General features: G+C 42.8%; 1 protein-coding gene across 8 annotated transcripts in view; it reads right to left on the reverse strand.

Moving 5' to 3' along the window:
* The window catches only part of robo2 (roundabout, axon guidance receptor, homolog 2 (Drosophila)), a 260,038-nt gene that overhangs the window by 118,506 nt on the left and 115,856 nt on the right, over positions 1–25,676 (reverse strand). For all 8 annotated transcript variants that reach the window (XM_086262028.1, XM_086262031.1, XM_086262026.1 and 5 more), the window contains one exon: positions 21,056–21,382. In XM_086262028.1, coding sequence (XP_086118154.1) covers positions 21,056–21,382 — 327 coding nt within the window. The remainder of the gene's footprint in view (positions 1–21,055; positions 21,383–25,676) is intronic.

Raw genomic sequence — 25,676 nt, forward strand, 5'->3', positions numbered from 1 at the left:
AGAGAAAGGATGCTTTAAAAATGTCACAAAAATGTCAAGTTATTCACTAACCCCAACCGGTCGCAGCAGATGGCCCCGCCCCGCCCCTCCCTGAGCCTGGTTCTGCTGGAGGTTTCTTTCTGTTAAAAGGGAGTTTTTCCTTCCCACTGTCGCTAAAGTGCTTGCTCATAAGGGGTCATATGATTGTTGGGTTTTTCTCTGTATGTATTACTGTAGGGTCTTTACCTTACAATATAAAGCATCTTGAGGGAACTGTTGTTGTGATTTGGCGTTATGTAAATAAAACTGAGGAGGTTATTTCAGGAACTTCTTATATGGATTTAAGCTGTCTCAGTTACTTCTGTCTGTTCAAGTAATCCAAGACTTAAAAGATGATTTTTAGATCAGTGCTCTGTTATGGCATACCCTTTGTTGGAGTACTTCTTTTTGATGAGCATAACTTGTATAATTGATGCTGATGCTATAGAATGAATTTAACCAGATGCTTGCTAATGACACTCTGTGATGGGTAAGATCTAAACATTTAAAAACAGTACACAGCGCACAGTACTGCAGGTGCTCTGTCAGGATCTCGTTTAAACAAAAGCAAGCATGTACCATTAATGCGAAAATAAATGAAAATTCTAAATTGCTTGTTCAAGGAAATTTGATGGTTTTAGAACAAGTGTATATTAATGCTGTGTGTAGAAAAACTGCACAAAAGGGAATAAAGGGGGGTTGTTTTTCCTAATATTGCTCAGTCTATTAGAGATATGCTGTGAACAGATACAAAAGACACTTGTTTGATATGTCTACAGAGCTCTCAGCCACGCCCTGATGCTGCACTCTGCTAGCTAAAAGTGGCCCACATACACAAGCATATTGCCAGTGAGTCTGAAATGACATGCAACAAAGGCACAGAGATACTGGGAGCCAATTAAATAAAGAAAATGGCCTTCATCATTGTATGATTAATGGAGCACACCATTAGTGGATAATGTTAGGCCCCCCTTCCCAATCTCTACCTGTGTGAGTGTGCAGCACATCCAAATGTGTATGTGTAGAAGTGAAAGCAACAGGGAGGGTGAGGGGTACCCAAATCCCCAGGGTGTAGTAGCTGGAGGTATTCATCGCTCTCTCCTCCCTCTGAGTGATAATTCTGGTGTTATTCAGGCAGGAGTGGGACAGGCAGTGGTAGGCTAGTGATGAAGCACCATGGCCTTTAGAAATTCATTTCCACCCAGCATTCATCTCATTCCCATTCAGTGCTAGTCTACACCCTACACTCACACCCATACACACGGAGAGAGTCATTACAGAGCCATGATCCATACTCAAAGACCCATCTCTATCTACCAATTATAAAAAAAAAGCTCCAGCAAATATGAAAAACAGATCCAGGCAAGCATTTCTCCTCGACTGCAGGTGAAGTAAAAATATAGACAGAAACATAGCGCAACAGGCTGATGGAAAAAAGTGATAGAGATGAGAGAGGGAGATTTTCTAGGCTTAGTGTTTGCTATAACAGAGCATATGTCCAGACCAAAAGCTGTCAAGAATCTGACATTTTTCTGCCTTAATGAAAACTCCAATCTGCTTTTTTCTGCCATGCACCAAAGGAAAGAGTGCCAAGCAGTCAGAGAAAAAGGCTAGGGATGAAAGGAGTGCTATGATGAATGTGCATCATCAAGCCCTTTTACTACAAAAATGCAAGTTCCCTGCTAACCCAGTGCCAGCGTTGCCGTCTTCAGGACAAAACAACAAGTAAACACATGTGAATACAGAAAAGAAATGTCTGCGGGGCTACTGACTGTAACACCATCATTAACTGCTAAAGTACAATCCACAAGCTTTATCAAACATTTTCTGAATAGCCCCTGAAAAACAGCAGGCTCTACAACAAATGTCCTCTGTACAGTACTCTCGACTGCCCTTCACTTACCATGTCGCACCCTCAAGACAAACAGAGACCCCTAAAACATCTGTTCGCCATGCAAACTTTATATACCCCATCTGTACAGTATACCCTTGACTACTTAGCAGCCACACCCCCACACCATCTTTTCAAATTCCACTTAGTAGTCTATCCACATTGAAACCCCCCCACATACCAAGCAGGCCTGGCCCGACTTGGCAACTAGCTCCGCCTGTCCGTCTGTGTGCTCACCCCCCGAGCCAGCACATCAGGTTAGCCTTCCCCATGGAGGAGGAGAGAGGTTGGCTTTGCCACTGGACCACAGAGGTTCCACAGTGCCTTCAATTGGCAGCTAGACTGAAGGATCCCCAACCACTGGCACCTGCCAGTAGCTGTATCCCACTCCTGCCCACAACATCTATTCAGCAAATCCTGGGAGACGTCATTAATAAGTAAGTGTTAAAAGGTGGAGCTATAAACTAATTGCACACTGGAATGGGATCGTGTTTAATATTAGAATCCATTACGCTCCGGCTGTTGCAAGTGGAGGCAAATGAATTAAGACAACACGTTATTTACCCGTGCACGGGGCAAATGGAGAATGACAGCAGCGAGAAGGTTGACACTCAACATGGCAGCTGTTACTCACATCTGCTGGCTCCCGAATCTGCAATGCACAGCAGCCCTTTGATATGAGCTGCTATCGTAACTAGCTGACTTTCCTTTATTTCTGTGCTTAGCCTAATCTAGCAGCAGTGGGCAGCACAAAGGCAACATTGCAGAGCAGGGCACAAGGTTGACAACAGCTTCTTTTCAGCACAAAAAGGAAGAGAAGCCATAAGTGTTGGCCTTTAAACAAGGTCAGCAATATGGTAAACATAAAAGATAGCATCAGAGAGTGGCAGCACGCAAGCAGAATACCATTTGCCAAGTAGCTGACTGACTGTGGGTATTGTTATGTGATCAGGTTCAGTGCTAATAAATAAATGTTTAAATCAAATGAAATAAAACTGTAAATGAATGCCATCCATATTCTCCAGGAGCCTTAGATTGGGTCAAGATGAACAAAATTTAAAAAATGACACTTATACCCCCCCCCCCCCCCCCCCCTTGCCTTCTTTTCACCAAGTCTCTAATGAGCATGTCGCTGGCAGAATTAATTTCTTATTGTTTAATTGATCTCCAAACAGCTCTCATCCATCATAGGACTATTCAATATCTAACTCCTTTAATCTCTGTCTACCCCTCAACATTATTCCACTGCACAGGTCATTACACATGGAGAGAAGGCTCACATTGTGCTATGGGCATATTTTACACTGGTCACAAACAAACGCTGACACACCAACACACACACGTAGTCAAAGCACAGTCATATGATCTCTTTCTCCTGGCCATGTATAGCACAATAATTTGTGTTTCTATTAACTATGCATCAAACAAGCACTGCTGAGGCTGCTGTGGTGATACTGACTCCAGCAATGAGGGCTGGTGCACTGGAATGTGCCTAACATCTGTTTTATATTAATGATTCGTAGCACAGCTCGCAAGCTACTGTAATATTCACAAGGGCTATGAGAAACCAAAGTAATTGGGATATGTTTAGGAAGTGTAACTATGTAGTACTACACTAAAAACAGGGCTTCTTGCACTTTGCTACTTCAAAAATCCCCAAATATGCAGTGTAGGTTTTAGCTCCCATATGCTGTTGGACAGAAATAGCATTTCTAGTTGAAAAATAAATGAGAGTAAATGGCTTAAACAATACAGTGTAATGAATATTTGGCTGTGTAAGAGCAGTAAATAATATTTGCCTAGGCTGCGATTAAAATGAATAATGTTTACTTGGCTGGCTGTGTAACAACAAAGTGTTGTTGATTTGGCTGTCCACGGTTAATCCTTGACTGTGGAACAGAGTAATAGCTGTGTCCTCTTTAGATGCAAGAGCAATCGTGAGAGCCTTGTCATGTATCAGCACCCACTGACGTGCCCATCCCAGGGGCAACCACAGCACCATGTCCCGTCCCTGACACAGCAACATAATGAATGGCCTAGCTAATGAAGGCTTACTAATTGATTAGGGAGAAAACAGAGTATTACTCACCCTATGATGGCAGCTCCAAGGGGTGCTGAGACACTTTGTCAATGCACTGTTTTCCCAGTCTGTCCAGCCCTGAGGGTCTTTATATCGACCTTCTGACCAGCATGGACACCAGGCATGAGATGAAGTGTTATTACCTTTATATTTCATTATCCTCTTACATGCTTTATAACACTGAACACTGCATATTTTTGTGTGCATGCACCTATTAACATTAATTCAACAAATTAATGTGTTGTACATCTTACTGCAGGCATACACCAAGCCCAACCAGGTGTGTCCGCCAGTGATGAGAGTGAATGGGGATTTCAAGGCTTTAGACGCCGAGCTGTTGTTCAGTGAAGCAGACAGAAGCTGTTAAGGTGGGAGGTGTATGTAGAGGGCCATTGTCTTTGATTAACTAATTAGTAGACATTATCAAGACTCAACAGAAGTCATTACGAGTGGGCTTTGGTGATGTGGTGCTCATTTCCCCATGGACCTCCAGCCACTGTCTCCTATCCTCTGCCCAGTCTGCCACAGCCCAGGTCACTTATTAAATCTATAACAACTAATTTTGCTTTTTAAATGGAGCTCTAATTGACTTTCGTGTGGAGAAAGCAATGTGGCTGATCCAGCTTGTATTACTTGAATTCCTGATTGAATGTGAATTAGTGATATGGTATTGTGTTTGCACACCATGGAAGATTGCTGGCCTGACTGCTGATGTTCCTCTGTGTCACACATGTCCTCCCTCATTGTCATCCATACATTAATTCACGCCTTTAAGCCAAGCGCTTTCATATCTTTCATCTACCGCTTTCATTTGGTTCTTTGTTTGCACCTTTAGATGAGACTTTTAAAAACCGATGTTGAACTACAGATGGATAGTGAAACACTTCTGCAACCATGGATCAGAATAAAAGCATATCCTTGCATCATTAGCTAAATGTGCTTCAATAACTGCAGGGCAAGTTGAAGACAAACAGAACCGAGTACAGCTTGTGTTTATACCATCTCAGAGGCAAGTGGTTAATACTGCAGATCCAGTGGGTTGCACTCTTCTGTTGAGCTCAGACAAGTGGTGTCCTCACAGGCAGGGGCCAAACCATAATCAAGAAATTATCATAATTCACTCTAATCATAAGTGAAGGAGGGCAAAATGACTGAAATTAAATTCTGGATTACAGCCTCCGATCGCAAGGATGTTTCAGTAACTGCTATTTTCTGCCAGCTTTTTTAATATATGTTTACTATACTCGTTCCGCCAATTAAAACACAAAGTCAAGGGGAGTGCTACAGGTTCACTGTGAAGCAACAGAAACGGGCATGCACAAATTCTGGTACGGATTTATACCGTTTGTGTGTAATGAGAGGGGCAAAGGCTGAGTGATGTGATTGCTCGGTGTGCTGTATGGCTTTGCTCCCAGTCTAGGGCATTAGGCAGCTCCTCTGCAGTGGTAACAGCATGCTGGGAGAGGGAAGGAAGCAAAATAAAGGCCTGGTCAGAAAGGGCCGTTCTGGTCTAATTGAGTCCTTTGGGCCGAGGCTCCACTGATCAGAGACTTGTTACAGGAATCCGGTTTCATGGTTTCCAAACAATGAGATTTCAGAGAAGGGATTTGTAGTCCTTTGGGATTCCATCCTAACCTTTCTGTGATTTTTGTGGTTCTCTCTTGGTTGTCTGCCTCTGTGTTCCTCTGTTTTAAATCCGATTACTTCTACAATATGGAAACACTCGGATGAGCTAAGCAACTGAATTTCATATGTGAAGCAAAGCAGCAACACTGTGCATTCACTACGAATGTGGTGTTTGTCGATGCCAAAGGTGTGGATTGTTTATCAGAATGAAAGTCTGCTTCAACATTAATTGAGCTTCCTTGATTCCGATGTGGATATTCAGCTCATGATCCTCACTCACAGAGCAAACACTATTTCTCGGTCCACTCACAATGTAGCACACAGGTTAAAAGACCGAAGTTAAGAATGTTTGCGCTGATGGACCATAAATCCAAAAACCAATATTCAGAGCTACTGTCCACATGATTAACCATTAATCATGCAGAGATGTGCAGAGCCAAACACACATATGGTGTTGACTAAGTTTGCTTTACAGCAGTAAATAAAGCTAAAAGGTGAGAAATGTGAAAAAAAAATTCAATACATAAACACCAAATCTGTTCAGCTTTCTGAATCTGATGTTTTAAACTCAGAGGATGAAACAGTACACAACCAAAGGAGAGAAAAATGCATAATGATAGCAACACTCATCGGAGGCTCCTGAGTACAGAACACAGCAAAAACTAGCTTTAGAGCTGTTGCCCAGATGAGAAACATTCACAACTTCTACAAAGAAATTCCTGGGAGGAAGACATGTTTTCTTGCTTGCTCTTTCTTCCTTTCACCCTTTATCTCTCTGGCTGTCTTCTTCTCTCTAAACAATTCCTAGGAGACAAAAAACAACAAAGACAAACGACTTTGGCCTTTTAAAAGAAGCGTCAAACCTCTCCCTCCAGTGTGCAGAGGATCCACGGAAGTCTGCGTGTTTCTTGCTCACCTCCTGCAGTGACATTAAGCACTGAAGGCTCTAGATGAGCTTCCTGTGGAGCTGTGACAGCCAGGACAAACACAGGCACTGTACTGGTTTAAACAGACACTAGGCCCACTCAAGTGTAGCAGTTCATAAATTAAAGACATGAGCAAAGAGAGGAAGAAGGGAGACTGAGCAAATACAAGCAGCAAACACATGACAGAAAACTATCTCCCATTTGGCTTGTCACTCAACTCAAGAGAATGTGGCAGAAAAGAGGGAGAAGGAAAAGCTAGAAACAGCAAGAGAAGATGTGGGAAGGCTAATAAAACTATATAATTGTTGATTTAAATATTTGGTAAAGCTTTAGAAAAGAACAACTGTTCAAATCTAACAGCTACACGAGAAACACATTGAAAGCAATCCAAGGCTAAAATGTATGCTTTTCTTTTTTTCTGGTCTAGAGAAGAGGCAAATGGGGAGGAGGGAAATGGAGAACAGGCACAGTGCCTCATCCACCTGATGCCATAATGCTTTCTTGCGTGGCTTTCTTTTGTAACACAAGTCCTGGGCAGAGGAGAAAGGCAGACACAAAGAACAGACAGTACTCTCTGCAGGACCCTCTTTGTGCCATCGCCACTCGCAGGCGGCAGGACAAAGCTGTCAGCTGCCTGGACACCTCGTTAGCCCCGCTCCCTGCAGCTCTCACATGGCACAGGGTTGACTGCGGCCCTCCTGCAGGGACTGGCTCATCGCTACAGTGGAGCTTCAGCCACTGAGAAATACACACATACACACACAACATGCGACCGTACAGCATTAAAGACCAAAGGAGAAACACAGTGCTATAAAACACACCTGTTCTACAGAAGGTTCAAAGTCCTCCATTCACAAGCCTTTCCATGGATATTTGCTTTGGTTGTTAAAGCTGATCTTTTCAAATGCAGCCCACAACAAAAGCACCTCAAGCTTGGTCGAGATGGCTGAGGGAACAGGATCAGACTTGCACACTCTGATCTTTTTTCTTTTACATTTCTTCAGTTAATGTAGGACGAAGAGTTGGAAATACAAAGACAAAGGGGTTAGCTGAACCTAGACGAAACAACCAATGCAGAAAAAAATCTCATTTATTTTGAGCGACCAAACTGAACTCATCAAGCAAGTTTTGACAATAATTGTAGCAGTTAATACTACACTACATTTTAGCATAGCATTCAGAGTAGACATAAACATAAACTAATTAAAAGCTGGAAAAGCAAATTTTAAAATGTTCTATTAAATACTTCTATGATTTCTACATTCTGAGGTTTCCAAGTGTTTCTGCTCAGTCTTCCGAAGGCACTATAAAGCTGTTTTGCTATCACCTACAGTCTGCTCCTGTTAGTACTGTGTAGAATTTCAAGTAGGGTAAGTGCTTAGTTTGCTAAGACCAGGCCAAATAAATATGCAGGAATTAGTTCCAGCTTCACACGCTGTTAAAATAGGATCCACCAGTCAATGCACCAAAACAACCCCATTCACCACACTTCACTTCATTCTGGCTACAAAGAAAAGCAGAGTAAATGTCATATTCACACACACACAAAAACACACACAAAATTCAAGGATAAACATACTCCTTTTGATTACAAATATTTATGTTTATAGGTACTGTGCGTGCTGATTTTTTCTCATTGCCACATTTGACTTTTCCCAAGCAATGCTTACATTTTTCCTCCTTCAACATTCGGACATGCTTCTCTGACTTCTTACAATGAAGGAAAAAAAATGCAGTTCATTCAAGCAACCGGTTCATGTCAGTCATGTGCAAGGTTTTAACCACTTCCACCCTTTAGAATATTATTCACCGTGTTGATCTTCAAAATAAGTACAAAAAATCCCTCACATTAAAAATTATAAAGGTGCTGCATGAAATGAGACACCACAGACGAATAAGCAAACACAATAACCAACCTTCAATCAAAGCAGATGTAGACTTTGCGGCCATTAGAAAATGCTGATGTACCAAAAGGCAGCAATCAGTCAGGCTGGGTGTAGCCACCTCCCATGTATCAGTCTGGACACCCTCGTTCAACAGCTGTGGACTCATATGTTACTGTCGCACTACCTGCCACTGTCCATCCACAACCATACCACCCACAGAACACATCAATCATCCCGCTCCTGCTGCTTTTTAATCTGTTTCCACCCCCAAAGACCAAGGACGCTTCAAAATTACAGTGTAGAAAGGTCACTCCATCCAATTAGAACATCATCAGGGATGCACACCGCAGGGTCATTGCCTGAACCATTGTAACACATAGTAAATCCAAGTACCCAAGAAAGAACCCCCACTCTGACAGGCTTCAGAAAGGCAGACAGAATACTCAGTAGTATTTTCAGGATGAATCTGTTAGAGACAAGTTGTTGTTGGGACAGATTTGAGAGTTAATGGCATGTACAAGTGCTATGATAGGCCTATTCCCTAAAGATGAACAATATTATCATCATTCCTTATGTTGACCTTGTGATGACCCCAGCTTCCAGATCAATGAGGTCTCAAATCAAGATTAGATCAAGCCTTTATATCGTTCCCCATCATTCTAGTAACTTGCTCATCACAAGGATTCTTCCTCATAATAAGACATAACTGGACACACAGAAAGTGCCAGGCCTTCTGGAACAATAGAGAACTTTTGGACCAAGCAGAATGATGGTAAGAACCATGTGGAGACCATTGTTTTGGGTCGGCAGAAGGAAAATAGCTAATGAGAGAGTAGAGCGAGAGGGAGACAGTGAAAGACAGAGGGTGGGTCAGTGAGCTTTGAGCCACTCGTGGGCTGATCTAAGCCAATTAGACGCAAGTGACAGCTCAGCTTCATGGTCATGACACAACTAGACCACGGCACTGCTCTGAGCCCCCACACCCCACAGTACAAGCCTGACTTGGACCCCAACAAGCCTTTAACACTCCACCCATAAAAGCCTAAATACCCATCTATGACAACCCCCAACACCCCGGACTGAAGCCAAGAGAGAGGGAGAGTGTATGCTTAACAAAAGATGTTCTCTCCCCTTCTGTCCTGCCTCCTCTGCTCTCCAGAAGGAAGTGGCTGGCTGAGCAGCGCTCTCTGCCTGGCTCCGTTATGGTCGACCAACTCTCTTGACATCTGATGGTGTTGAGAGTTGCTGTGGTGACAGAGAAAATCCACTGACCTTTGCCCTGGTGCTTCAAAACTTGTGAACCCGAGACAAGTGAAAACCAAAAAGCCTGGTGGGGGATACATGAATGAGGAGTTTCAATTGAAAAATGGGGCTGGTTCATATGACCACCAACAGCTGTCATTAGTGTGGCACCTTCATCATGTGAGCTGATAATGGCGCAGCCTTCACAGTATAGATGAGGGGAGGTGGTAGGCCACCAGGTTGTGAGTTGTCAGGGCTCCAGGCAGCATTGGCCTTGTGATTAATGACACAGGGCATTGCGCCACAAGGAGCTCAGCAGCACGTGCCGCACTGGTGGCAACAACAAAAACTCCATACACTGAGGGATTGTGGACTTGTCACACTTTAAAACAGCTAGTCACAATAGGCGGAATATCAAAATTGACATTCATATATAGCAAAATTGTATTAAAATTGTATTTTAAAAAAACCCCATAAATAATCATGTGGCACGCCCATCATGCTGAAATTATAAATGCATGGCTTAATGCGTCCACTCATCTACGGTTGATGGAGCACCAAGTTTACGAAATCTGTGGATGGCTTTTTTTCGGGGGGTGAGGAATCAAGAAATGCAGAAATGAAGGATGACAGGAAGGAGTGATGGGGGTTGAGGGACACCCAGCAGGGGGGTGGGACAGGACAGCCCTCTGCACGTCTAACGTCTGCCACTCAAGTAAGTTAATGATGCCACATTCTTGGGCCAACCATCCCCCTGCTGCGTGCGAGAAAAGAGAGACAGAGATAGGCGACTGAGGGTGTCGTGTCTTGGCACATGGAAACAGTGAGAAGAGGTGAGATGCTCTTGTAAGGTGGGGGGGTGTGGCACATTGGTGAAAATTTAGGGTCTGAGAACATTTATGACAGTCAACACCCCATTTGGCACTATTGAGTGATACATGAATGATACAGTATACCCCTCCTCTTTTTTTCTCTTCTCAATTACATGGCTGTCTCCTGCCTTCATCAGCATGCTTTATCGAGTCAAATTACTAATTAAGGTTTATGAGAAGTTCTGCTAATTTTGTTAGCAGTCAATCACAAGGTCGCTATTTGGTTTGTGATAGCAAGAAGGGGAACGCGATCAGCATTTTGGTTTCAGAGCAGAGTGAGCATCAATTTAAGGGATAAGGGAGAACCGGAGGAGGGGTGTGGGTTGAAGAGCTGCAAGATACTGAGGGAAAGATAACAAAATCCAGTATAGCCCGTAGCAAATGCAAAAAAAATAAATAAAAAAAACAATCACTTGTTTAGGTTTAGTTTCACAAAATGTCTTTGTGGGGTAAATAAAACTTACTAAAGAACATCACAATACCTACATGAGCCCAGTCAGCCATAGAGCTGGTAATAACAATTCTACTTTCGAGATTATACCACTAATAACAGAACTTGAGTAGGGCGTACTATAAGAATGAAAAAGCTGACAGATCCTCATATCCCTTAATCTATAATTAAATTATCTGAGCTCTTCCTCCTCTGACACAGGAATAACCCTGCCTTCTTGAGCTATTTCTCCTTTCATACATCTCCCAATAACACTAGCATAACTGTATTAGCAGTGTATGCTAGAGATGCTCTCCAGACTGCCAAATGGACCTGAATGCAGCTCTGTTTTCAAGCCATGAGGTCAGATGATGGTCAATCAATGGGAGGTCACATCCAGACCTGGCCAAAGGTCAGCCTATCTGGACCCAAAGGTACAACGGGCCTATCAACCCCTTAACTGCTATGAATGGAACTAAATTATGTGGACAGCTCCCTTCTGCTTCGAGTCAGAGAACCTGATAAGAAGAGCAGTTTGCCCCATTTTTAAACTAATGTTTTATAATTAAAAAATGAGAACAACAAGCGAACGATATTTTTAAATCAGAGCTAATTTTTGCCATTTAGGATTTTTTTTTTGTGCAGTTTTGTGTAAGGGGGGGATAAGTAAATTGCCAAAAACAGGCAATTAAACTAATAACACATTAGCTGCATAAATTATCAACCGACTAATTGCAGATGTATCCCACTCAGCATGTTTTGAATAATATTGTTTTCCATAGCCTGCCCCTACAGCAACAGAAGCCTAGATCGATATTCATGAAGTGTCAGAGTTGCAATTCATGTGTCTGTTGCGCACAAACACCACAGGGACCTTTAAAAGAAAGATGGCAGCACAGCTAACATGTAAATTTCACAGTTAATGCCTGGGCATGGCTTATGTTGGCCAATTAAGCTGTTCTTTTCAGCTCCATTACAACGCTGTGTCTTGGGGTTCATTTTTCCCTTACTGTGCAATTTAGGGCTCAAATGGGCAAATGTTGACTGTGCCAGTTGGACAACAAAGGGGGAATTTGGAGTCTGTTACAGTGTGTGGGCACAGGCATGTGTGTGCTAGTGCATATGTGCCTTTACAAACCTTGCCTTGTGTATGAGAAACAGCTATGTACCGTTGTTCCTGTGTGCCTTTGTGTGTGGAGGTCTAATTTGTGCGTGAAACAGGAGAACACTAATGGCTTCTAAAGATCGGTGGAGTCAAATGAGCGTGCTCATCAGTTAGACACACACCCTTTGGTGATCACTTAGTGTCATTAGATTTCATTTCCTGTGGAATAAGAGGATCTTGGTAGATCCCAGACAAATCCCTGCAATCATAGCAACACTTCAGATGATTCACTGCCTTCATTTCATCCTTACTGGGTGGCGGGTGCTGTTGCGTGTGGTATTATTAAATTTAGACTGTTACACTAACAAGATTCATTCGAAACACACCACCAGTATGACATGACATGATTTATTTTCCACATTTTTTACTAAATCAGGAAGCAAAAAGAAAAGACAACTAACCGTCCAACCATTTGAACACACACACACACACAGACGCAGTGAAACAGAGACAAACACATTCGGCACCTGCATGTTCGCTAATAACTTTGCCCTGTACAGTGTAGTGCACAGGGGCCAGCAGCAAGAGGCACTGAGATAAGATTCTGCTTAGCATTTGAATAGAGAGTTCTGATTTCTATTCAGCTGGCCTTTGGCCATGCTAGTACTGAAGTGGTCTGGGCAAGTCTGTCTGGTGACTGGTCTCCACCGTGCCAGCAAATATGCAGGCTCATATCTGGCAATGTGCAACGTCTGTCAGTGTCCCGGTCTGTCTGTCTGTCTGTCCGTTTGGCTGGATCAGTGTCTGGCCGGTTAATAATCAGCCTGGCTAGCTGCTAATCATTCTCGCAGCTGCAGAAGCAGGTGGCCACACATACCACAGCTCCCAGTCTCATTCACCATGTGATGTCATTTCACTGCACCTGGTCATACTGCGTTACATATAAATGAGCAAGATAGTTTTCCCCTGTTAAACGAAGTGTCTGTCCCTGAAGCGCAAAACCTTTGACATTTATTTCTCACTGGAGTAGATGGGCAGCTTACTGTGGTGCATTGGTGGCTGAGTGAACGGATCACATTTTTGTGACTCATCCACACCTTGGCCAAGTCTGGGACGGATCCCACAGCAGTCTAACAGGCACAGGCAGCAGTTAGCACCCAATCCACATCAAAATGGGAAGCTATTAGCTCTGGAACACACAAGGTCACCTTCAAAACACACACAGCATCTATGTAACTTCCTTTGCTGGCGTGCAATGGACAGAGCAGCACAATCATGTAGGGGCCAAGCTGCAAAGTGGAAAGGAACCACAGCTGTTTTAGAAAGTCCTCTCAAACATTTGATCTTGTCTCCCCTCACTTTTGAAAGTGACTAAAATACTTATAGTATCAGTTTCAAACAACAGGAAAGGAAGTGAGCGAGGGGGGAGTGGAAAAAGGGAAAGATAGCACAGAGAGAGGGAAAGAGAAGGAAAGAGATGGAGACAGCAGAGACTGGATGATTAGGTTTCAACGCTGGTCTGCAGCTGTTGAGGGCTCTAGGTGTCCCTTACAGCAAACGTAATCCAAGTGAAACACATTATCTGTCTACGCCATGGAAAAAAAATCACAGTCATAACACATCCGGATCCTCAATAACGAGCGTGATGCAGGGGCAAACAAAGCTCAGTGCAAAAAAGAGAACAAATAACTGCATAAACATATGAATTAATAATGAAGAATATTCCACTGGTGATTGTTTTTCCCCCTAAAAACCACAAGGCTAGAAAAGCAATATACTATGAATACTGTGCTTCTTATGGTCAGTTTGCAGTATGTGTTTTCTCCTCCTCCCTTCCCCGGTTCGCTTCTTTCTCCCACAGTTCAGTTAAGAATGTAATGAAGCTGAACTGCTGCATCTCCTACATTCCCCAAGGGCTACTTTAAGGAGGGAATGTCCTTAATGTTTGAACAACAAGAAAAACAGCCACAAAAGCCATTTACCTTAAGCATTTTTAAGTTTGCTTATGTACTTGTGTAAATGTACCTGTGTACTTTTGTGTGCACAACAGTATTTAACAGGACATATCCATCAGAACACCAGTTTGCAGTGTGACATATGCAGCCCAAAATACACACACTGAAATATGGACCTGGCTGAGTCCTGACCCTTTCACAAGAGCATTGTGCACCCTGCAGCGTATGGTGATGGCATGCATGCATGTGAATAAATGTGTTTTTTAAGGGTGTGTAGGAAAGTATAAGGAATAATGGACATTTGAACCAGGAACTTGAACACAGAACAAACACGGCACTTCACACACCAGAGCCTGAATCAATTTCGGTAACATTTGATTCAAACCCACAACAGCTAGTGACTGAACTTCAGCCCTTCATCCTGTCACCTCCTCCCTGGCTCCGCATGATGGATTACCATCTCTGGCAGCCTCAGAGGGTCTTAGAGAGAAGGGAAGGTGGGTGGGGGAGGTCAGTTACGACAGGGACATATTCATCGGAAGGGAGCGCTAGGTTAAGGAATTATGGTATGACAGAGATCTGGGGTGGATAGGAGAGGGCAAAGGGGTTTTCAGGGGTCAGAGGATCCAATCCCGGCTGGACGCAATGGCAAGCCACCCTCAAAATGCAGTGGTCTACAGGGATTTAACTCAGGGTCACATTTTTGATTAATATTATTATCACTCACTTGTCCTTTCGCCCACTTGCCAGAAAATAGAGTGGTGTCACACATATTAATCCAAATCTGGTAAATGGCACACCTGTGCAACAAATTAAAATAGACTTAAAATTGGAAACTTCATGTGTTATTAACAGATAGACACTGAAGACTAGATTAATACGGTGATAAGGGTTTATTGTTTTAATGCTAAACATAACAATTTGCAAAATGTACACAATTCAAATAAACCTGAACCATCACTTAAAAAAATGACAACAGAAATCAAAGACCAATACAGTGAAGAAAGCAAGATCTTGTCACCCAGTCTGTGTTTTAAAGTTAATCAATAATCAGCCTGCAGACATGTTTCAATAATTTAGAGCTCAGTCTACATGTGAAACTGTCTGATACCTGTCTAGAAGGGCTCTCTTTCTACAGTGCTGTCCGATTTGTAAAATTTATACACTCTATGTTAATGCAAAGGTTCTTTTTTAACTTTTTTTTCTGGTGAGTGAGCATCCGGGGTATGTAGCATGGGTGATGAGAGACATTGTGGAGCAAAGAGGACGAGGCAAAACACAGGCAGGCAGGGAGAAGAGACAAAGCAATAGACCTGCATTGTCAGAGCGGAGAGGCCATCAATAAAAGTGTCACTATGAAGGGAGAAAGAGGGAGAGTGTGAAGAAGCGAGAGCGGGGTATATAAAAGAAACACAACAAAACCTGGTGCGACTGGTGCTTCATCTTGCTGGCCACTAATGGGCGTGAGAAGCGGCTGGTTCAGCACTCTTTGCTTGATGGCTCACTCCTCCTGTGACGGGCCATGGCATCCTTGACCGAGCGCCACGCACTTACTTAATCCAGTTTGTACACTCAAAGGTGACATAATGGTATAAGTAGAGAGGTGAAGTTTGAAAGAAAAGGAGACAAAAAGACTGATAATAGGCTGAGAAAGATGGTCAAAGGTCATCCCAAACTTGGATCTAAGTACTCGATCTCTTCGCCACCTACTCACCACATTTTCCATCTTTGTCTGCAGCTTTTGTCACACCTCTACATTACTGTTGTCGTGATTCAGCCACAATGTATGTGCACCGTATTTCCCTTCTAGAGTACTGCTGTCGCTTCATCTAAAGGTAATCTATTTCCCTAGGTGGAGCTGGCGAGGTCAGAGCTGGGACACAAAGCCCACTGAGGAAAGTAAAAGTGCAGTCTCAGGATGTGTACGTGTGCGTGTATGAGAGAGAGACAGTGAGGATGTTAGTGACCGTAGTGTATCCCTATGATTTATCTTCCTGTGAGACTTTCCAAATTTCTGTTCCATTTCTGCAGCCCGGCCTCTTTCCAAGCATGGCACAGGAGTTAGGCATCTGTAGGAGCTCCTCATTTACTGTGACCATCTGTGACTGATAAAGGTGATACGATCAAGCTGCGTGACGCTGTATATGGCTGGAAAACACTATAGCCGTGCATCTGAATATGTGTGTGTGTATGTGTGTGTGCATATGAATAGACAGGAAGATCTCTACAGAGGTCAGCAAACTCCAGCTGACACATTTAATCAGGGATTTTTTCCTCTCTAACACTATCAGGAGAAGATATGTTTCACATGCTTGCCCTCTCTCCCCATCCCTCTTATCACAGGACAACATTCCCACTTTTTCTGCATGTATGCTTTTTGCTTTTCCTCCGTGCTTGTTTCAGCTCAGACAACAGTGAGCTCCAGCAGGAAGGTTTTTTAAATTATTTTTTACTTTTTTTATATGAAAATGTAATAAACTAGAAAATACTTTGGTGTGGTGTGAGCAGCAGATTTATGTTTATTTTATCTGTGTGAGCAACTGATCTTTTATTTATTGAGCAAGTTATTGAAAAACCAGACAAACTGTTTTAGATGGACCCGGAAATTTGTGTTTTACACATCTAAGAACATAAAGAAACAGACACGTCAAGATGTGTGGTATGAATAAAACACTTAGATATTACACTTACAAATGAGAGTTTCTGAGACTGTGTTGTATTTCCTAACTATAGCATGCATCATTAATGCGCTGTAATGGTTGCGCTGTTGCTGTTTTCTTCATTACCCTTCATTATTTCTCAAGGACTCCCGCACAGATTAAACCTCAGTCTACCGGGGTTTATACAAGCACGAGGGCAGGTGTTTGTGAACACGCGTGTGTAAGTGCGTGAGTGTCTGTTGTTTGTGTGCACTTGTCACCCCGTTTTCTCATTTCTGAACTGGAATAATGAGTCCAGATGAGCTCAGCAGTGCAGCTCATCCTGACTCCCCACCTGGCTTGCTCCTTTTGGCCCATCCCTTTATTAGCTCCCCACCTCATGCTGGACACAACAGCAACAGCTTGGTAACCCTCCTCCTCTCTTCAACACTCGCACCTTTCCCAACTCAATTTTCCTGCTAATTACCTTGTTGTACGAGTACCAACTGCTACCTAACGATTCACTTAATTGCAGAAGTGGTACATTAGATGATATCAAAGGACCTTTTTAAAAGTCATCCAATCCCATTCCAAGCGGCATTTAGAACCAACCCAAGACATCTGTTTCATTTCAGTGTCATTTGCATTTTTAAAGGTTAAAACCGAACAAAGCTGCAAAGGTATACATCTAAAACTCATTTTTTTTGTCTTCATTTATATGTGGTGCCTTTCCCCTGATGATTACATACAGTTAATACACAAGTAGACATGTCAGAGGGCCTATATCACAGTTGGCACTCAATTAAAAGTGATATGTGCTAGTTTCAGGTGGATGTAGTTTGCGTCAAGCACCTGAAAAGATTGGGCTAGTTAACGTTTTCCTTGGGATCCTATTGCCCCAGGTGTGCCTTGTCACACTTACATATACACAGATACTCGCAGTGCTAGCAATTTATGCAGCAGCGATGGCTGCAGCTTGCATTTCTGACACAGGCTTCACAATGATTTATGAACCTGCTCATTGACCTAGTTTATCCTGAAAAGAGAAAAGGGGCACATTCTCTTATATGCAGTATATCCCATATTGCTGGCCTGGAGTCAGTTTTGAAGAGGAGTAAGATTACAAGGCAGGCTGCTCCGATACCCTCTAGGCAACACATTTACAAGTTCTCTTATCTTCTGAAGTACAGGACAGTGAACAACAGCTATAATGAAATCTCTCCCAAATGCAGCAGAGTGATGTCTGGGCATTATCCCCACACTCTGCACATGCACCATGGAGCTAGATTACACAAAGCAGTCCATGTTCTTGTCCATCTATTTGTGCTCAACATCCAACACTTAAAGGAGACAAGGTTGCAGACCTAAGCCCAGTAAAGGCACAAGTGCCCCTGCCCACTCGGGCCCACATTAATAATGCATTGGCACCTCTTGGAGGGCTCTTCCCCCTTTGCCTCTTCACTCCACATTTCCTCCTCTAAAAGAGAGAGTGGTGAGTCCGGCCCAGCTTGATGCCTGGCATGCAGCAGCGCCACTCTGTTCAGTGGACACAGAGTTCAATCTGTTTCAGAACTGCAATTCAATTATCTCACCAGGGTCCTGTTCAACCACTCGTGAATGGAAGGGGGGCAAAGGTGCGTTCAATACAATGGAGGGGGAGATCGAGGCAGGGGATGGGGGAGGATTGGGGGGGTTACAAGACATATCATAAACACAAATCCAGTTCAACATGGATATAGATTTAAGACTTTTTCTTGTGAGATTAGCTTTGGCTTTACAATCACTGGACGGATGTCAGGACCTGATAAAGCTAATCACTGCTGTAAAGCGAATGCAGAGGGATTTAGCACATCGCCCCCCCTTCTGCCCCCGCAGTCCCCTGAAGACCTGGCTGTGAAAGAAAACTGAGAAAGCCCAGGGCCCAAAACAGACCAGGCATGGAGCGTGCCGCAAAGTGCCCCTCCCTCTTCTTCAGGCTCTATGATACCCTTATCTCAGTAAAAATGAAACACACAGAGGAAATACGCTGCAAAATGGGCACTTTTTTTTTTTATCACGGAGGTTAAATTTCTAATCATCACTTTGTAGATGTCAACAAATACCTAAAGTTTACTGGAAAGGAACATAATTATTTGGTCATCTAATCACATTTAAAAGACCAAAAATAGTCTATATTTAAAAGACGGAAAAAGATAGTGCGCTCTAACCATGACAAAAGTACAATAGCAAAAGACTCTGGAGCTCTGCACTGTTTCGGACCATTTTGGTACCTTAAGCCAGATACTTGATTAGCTCAGAAAGAAATGCTGCCAATCAGCTTCAGGAAATTCTTCCTCAAGATGCTCAGGATTACCTACAGTATTATTAAAATTGAAACAAATAATTAATGTCTCCATATAACACATTACCTGAATATTTAAACATCTTTTTCCTTCTCCTCACCTTTTCCATTTTCTTCAACATGCCTCTGAGGGCTTTGATCTCCTACTATTAAAATAATTTAAATCAAAATTACCCTACTTTAACAAAAAGTCACATTTGTGCACCATCACACTGTAATCAAGTAGCACAGTGAATGACTGTCAAACAGAGCCTTTTCCTGCACCCACACTCCATCTTTGTCAGGCCACCATTGCCGTCATTCTCAAACTGCTATGCCTCATACAGGCTCCGGCCAGTATGCTGTCACTATAATGAATACTGAAGTGTTCAGCTTATTTCACGTTTTCATAATTGGTCCTTGTTAAGTGTTTTACAGCAGAGCTAAAATAAACCAAACTCCAATTAGAAGTCTTCACTGTAATTTAAAAAGTAAAGACCTCAAAGTACTGAGTGAAAAATTCAGTGTATTTGTCTTTTTAGCCAGCAGTGTTGTCTTATGATGGTGTATTGTATAGATTACTTTTACACCATTCTTTTGTTATACCTTGTATAGTGTATGGAGCTACACAAACATGTCCAGTTCTGTACACTTGTTTGTTGCCTGTATGCTGAACCCTACTCTCAAACCTGGCATCACTGTTAATACCCATCAGATGTGCGCTATACATATTTCTTCACCTAGCTCTGCTCTTCCCTCCTGCCCTAGTGACCCCTCACCCTTCACCTTTAAGCCATTCAAGTAGTCAATGCCTCTATTCAACCCCCTCTGCTCCTCAGTCCATATTACATGAGAAAGAGGGAGAGCGAGACCATGAGAAAGAGAGAGAGAGAGAGAATACTGAAGAAGAAAGGCTAAGAAACCGTGTTAGAAGGAAAAAAATAAAATAATCGAGAGGGTTCATCAATTTTTCATGAATTTTCATTTAGAGTGGGAGAGGCCTCTTACAGCAATCGATAGATCAAGCTGCTGTCACACAGTTAGCACCTGGGGGCCACTGGAAGGCCCTCGGGAAGGCAGGGCAGTGGATCAGAAGCAGAGACCAACCCCCTCCAACCCATTTCCTAAGGATCAAAAACTAACTATGAATTTTACTGTCATCACCTCAGAAATACAATTACAGGCAGAGGATGTTGTTCCTGCTCTCTTTTGTCTATAAATCTAAAACATTTGATTTCCAATTTTTGCTTGTTTTATGTTGTCTAAGGAGTCCAGCTCAACATTTTGAGAGACTGTCTAAAGTTTGTCACTTTCATGATAAGAATTCTCCTCTTCCACAACATAAGGACATAGGGACTTTCCCCTCCACCTTATGGGCATTTTGAGGTGCCTGGGAGTGGCTGTATAGGAAGCCCATCCTGAGACTGCTGGGGGGTAGGCTCATCTTCAAAGGTAATTCGATACACAGCTCAGGTTATGCCTGTCACCATTCACCAACAGACTTCAGAAGGCCTGTGCTAAATGTCCATCACAAACTGTGCTTGTCATTCGACCCCCACTCACCTGCGAGAGAGCCATGTCAGCCATGCCATCATGTTCCCATCATAAAGCCTCCCAGCAGCTTTACGTACATACTCCAACCCATACACACAACATCAATATATATCCCTTGGGCTTGGATCACATTTATCAAGTGCATGGAAGAAAAAACTCATTATCCAAAACTCCGACCAATATTCCACAATGTGAGGTCGTAATAGGGTTTAAGTGGCTCTTTTAGACCAGCAGGAAATTAGTATTGTTTGTAAATGGAGAAGAAAAATGAAATTAACTAAAAATAGTGCCAGAAATTGTTGACTTGTTTACTTTAAGTACCTACAGTAGAGACGATGTTTCAACGCTTGATTAGATCAAAAATGTATTCTGAATGTGCTGAATGCAAATCCAGTCTTTCCATCAGTAAGCAGTGAGATCAGGATTTCTCTTTATCTGTCCTTATAAATTACATAATGTGAGCAGAATCATTTTGAACTCCAGCAAAGAGGAGAAGAGACTCTTGACTTACATGCTACTTCCAAAGATGCATTGCGGCTCACAGCTTCTCCCAGGTAGTTCCGGGCCACGCAGACATAGGCTCCCTCATCTGGTTTGCTCCGCCGTCCATGAACGATGCGCAGGAAGAAAAGCGAGCCGGTGGGCAGCAGCATACGGTGGGAACGTGGGTCATCTTTGTCTGTTTCCACCCGCTCTCCATCCTTGTACCACTCCACTGTCGGGGTTGGCCGCCCCTCTGCTTTACAGTTGAGAGTGGCGGGCTCCCCTTTGGATACGATCAGGTCAGAGGGATGCTCCACAATCCGGGGTGGGGAGTCCTCCTGGCGCAGACGGGATCCTGAGGAAAAAAAAGGATGTTTTATGTTCAGTGATGTTATTATATAAGCTTTATAAAGTTAAGAACCTCTTTCATAACAAACAATAGAAAAATAGTGGGAATATGGGGTTTTAATTAATAAACACAACTCATAGCAACAAAATAAATAAGTTGTCTGGGTCAGGAAGACCGACCTCTGCCCAGAGCAAAAGCTATGAGGTGTGGCTCTGAAGCGGTCTCCAAGGTATCAATTGACAACTTTTACTCTTAAAGAAGAAAAACATATAAACAGGTGGCACAGTGAAAGCACATATAAACAGTGTTGTTTCTCAGCAAAGGGGTCCAGGGTGAACCCACTGGTCAGCTGTGGCCTTTATGTGTGGGGTTTTTACCCAGTGCCCACTGGGTACCTACTGCCTTTTACCTCCCACAGTCAAAAGAAATGCATAATAGGTTAACTGGGGATTTTGTCTGTAAGTGTGAATGTCTCGTGAATGATTGTCTGCTTCCATGCTCTGGCCATTTATATTGACTGGCGACCTGTCAAGAATGCATTCTGCCTCTTGCTCCTGACAGCTGGGATAAGCACCAGTGCCCATGTGACCTTGGATTGGAAAAGCGATTAAGAAAATTGATGGACATATATAATTCAGTGTTAAGTATCCCATAAAAAACAAACAAATAGTAACAACTAGGAAAAGAAACTCTGGTAATCCACTTTTTCAAATAAAAAGTAAACTCAAGTTAATATATACTGGAAAAGAAGGACAACAGAACTTCTACTTTCTGTGTAATGATCCAATATCCACTGCGATCCACTGTGTTCTGCTGAGTTGATTTGGCAGCCTATACATAATTTACAAATGCAGTTACTACTCACTAAGCGACATCTAAAACCATCAAGCTACAATTCAACTCAACAGCAATAGGTATATACAAAAAACCCACCCAAAACAGCTAATCTGGCTACATGTATCCACATTTAAACCCCCCCAATTTTGATTCACATTGTTCAAAAACCAGGTGACAAAAGCAGTTGTTTTTGCTATTTTTCTTGCTGCCTGGACCCAAATAGCAGAGGTAAGTGCCTTTATATATCTGACTTGGGATGGAAGCTTGTAATAAAAGCCTATTAAAGCTTTTAATAACCATAACAGGTTAGTCAAAAAAATATTCTATCTGCTCTTCTCAGCCCATGCAAGAGCTTGAGAGTAATGGAACTTACAGGCAAACAGTGAATGAAGGCATACAGTTAGCTTACATTAGAATTACACACATAGACCCACATTATGCTGTTTATCTGCCCTCTATATTTGGTTTTCAGAAAAAGTCAGGAAAAGTGGGAGTTCACTATGCAAAAAGCAGGCATGTGATGTGAATATGAATGTTGGGGTCCAGACTAATGTCAAATGCTAATCCCCTGTGGTTGAAAACCTTGGCCCACTCCTTTTCATTAGAGCTTACAGTGGGTAAGCTTTTGGAGCCTGGCAGTTAAGATAATGCTCCCCGAGTCAGAGTGCGCAGTGTGTCTGTGACCAGGTCTTACCCATGGTGATAAGAGGCTGTAGGCCACACAAACGCACGCACACACTCTTATATCAAGGAAGCCATGGGAACCATGCAACAATCAAACAGTCTGATCCAGCAATCAAAGACACAGCAAAGGGAATGGGGAATGAGGCACAGTTTTCCAACAACCCTTTTTTCTTTTGAACCATTCAATACCTCATCAATAACTCTGCTTCAGTTGACAGCTAAATGTTAACCACTCAGTGTTGCCTTAAGTTAAGAGCTCAGCTCTTTGTCTTAAAATGAGCTGTTGCAGGTGTGCATGTGATTGAGCAGAGTTGATGATTGTGCCCTTCCCTGGGGGCAGTACAGTGGGGTAATAGAATGATGCCTGCTGCACAGAAGTGCAGTATACCACATAGGCCTTTGTGCTTATGTAAGGGGTAATTTGAACACAGGATGCAAGCATAACAGCGGTGGTTTCAGCTCTTTGTTTGGCTGGGTTTTGCACATCCCACCACCCGTTACACTTCAACCTCCCAGGGGAAACCAGGACAAGCTGTACCGAGGTCTTTTCTCCTCATGAGTCTACAGGCAAAGGGACACGAGCCAGCAGAAACCTGCTGGTCAGCATAAAATCCACTTCAAAGACCAAGTGTGGTGGATGTGTGTGCATATGTACACACAAACACACACAAAACACACAGATTTAGTCTGGAAATGTGCACTAGTCCACAAAATGTCAGGAATCAGGGATCAGATAGGGACATATTGACCCCTGAACAGGAGGCAGTCTGTTCTCTCTTCTTCCTAATTTGGGCTAATTCCTTCCATTTCCCTGTCATTGATTAGTGATCAGGCCTGGTGTCTTGCACTAACTGGTGCCACAGACAGCGATCTGTAGTAGAGGGGTAGGTAATATTCTGTCCCCAGAGTCCATGATCTAATCTCACTGGTATTATGTGGAAAACTGAAGAAGTATAGCTGGTGTTTGGAACAAAAATCTAAGGTATTTTTCTTGCTATCTTTTTCACCAAAAGTAGGGAACAATAACCTAGCCAGCAGCCAATTTTCCTGTCACAGAGAGGGCAAAGAGCAAGTTTGTATTCTGGCAATAAGTGACTTAATAGATTAAGCAGTAATTAACACTGTGACATTGATAAATGGAGGGCAAGATAAAGGACAGTCATGTAGGCCCCCTTCTCCCTCAGATCCAGTGTCAAACGCACATTTATTCTTATCTCATTGGAGCATCTGCTTCCCCAATAATCCACAAATCGTGCAGTGGCTTTCCGCTAAGGCCAATGGACATGACTAAACTGCAGTGACTCTATTCGATTTCTATCAGTCTAATTTCTTTGAATCCAATTTGTATTCCAATCTACTGCTTTCTAATCACTTAAACCTTGAGTCTCCATCTGGTCTCCTCTTTCCTGTGGAAATGAACACAGCAGATGCCTCTACAATTGTCCTTTCACTGCCAAAAAAAGCTAAGCTGGGTGCACAGAAGGCCAGACGTGACTGGTCAGTGTCCTTCCTGAGTCAGGTGTAGAGGTTAAAAGCACATCCATATGCTGTGGAATATGGTTTGAAAATGACCCATTAATCTCAATACTGAAAAACTTCAACACATAAACCTTGTGAGCAGTTTCACTTTGAAAAGTGCAAAGAAAATATTTGCACAAGCTTAAGCGAGTGTATCTACTACAGCCCTCATGTGGCTTCCATGAATGTCCCTGAATGTGCACTGTCCAAAAATATCAAATTAAAAAACTTTATATACATTCTTGAGCCATCAGACCTAACTCCTCACAGGAGCGAAAGTCAATTTTCAGCTTCCTATTGGGCCCCTTTTCCCACTCTCTTTACGGTAAATGGGCTTTCTGTTGCCCTTTTAATGTGATCATTGGTGCTGTGCAATCAAGTGCTCTCTGAGCTGAGGCGAGTGCACTTCACTGGGTCTCAGGGCACACGCTCCAATCAAAATGCTGTGTTTCCCCCTGTCTGCAATAATACCGCCATTACTTTTCACCACTGCTGTGCAGTCATCCACTTTTGGAAAAAAGTAGGAACCACAGAACAAACAAACAAGCACACAGACAGGGAATTAAATCAGAGAGGGATTACTGAACCAGAAGCTGATTCTTTTCTGCCTTTTTTCTTCCCGTCTACTTATGTCAGTTTCACTGAAATGGATGCAATTTCGCTGTGCTGTTATCCAAGAAATGTGCAGTATTTGAGCACCCGCTTTTCTCCCGCTATAGTGTTTCAACCAATATGTGACGTTAGCATTGAAATATAACTGAAAAACATATAGGTTAAACAAGATAAGATGGGTAACATTTGTCCTTTAAATCCGAGATAAAAAGCTGCTTAACTACAACTCATTCTCCTGCATTACCACTGACCACACACCTAGAACTGGTCTTTTCTGTTATCTTTGTCACATATTTATTCATGTGTGCAACAGAAGGCCAGGCCTTTGATGATCTTTTTGTAATTATTTTTATTAGCTCCCAGGAGAAATTCTCCCACCAACCAAATCAATACACACACCAGTCACAGGAAGAGCACTGAAGGAAGGGCTCCCCAAAGAGATATTAATTATTCTACCAACAGATGCATGCTAATCGGAGGTAACCAATGGCAACCCCAGACCAAGGCAAAAAGTTTTGGTCACCAAAGCGCCATAAAACATCAAACAGAAAAAACCAAGGTCCGGGCCAGGAATGCAGTAATATTATAATGTGGAAAAGGCCGAGGTATTTCGGGCAGAAAGTGCTGAAACCCAGTGGACTGAGTGAAT

This window comes from Aulonocara sp. 'chitande type north' Nkhata Bay, linkage group LG14 (genome assembly GCF_057382095.1).
Source record: "Aulonocara sp. 'chitande type north' Nkhata Bay isolate Kocher_YH1m ecotype deep benthic linkage group LG14, A_spYH_male_GT1.1, whole genome shotgun sequence".
Lineage (NCBI taxonomy): Eukaryota > Metazoa > Chordata > Actinopteri > Cichliformes > Cichlidae > Aulonocara > Aulonocara sp. 'chitande type north' Nkhata Bay.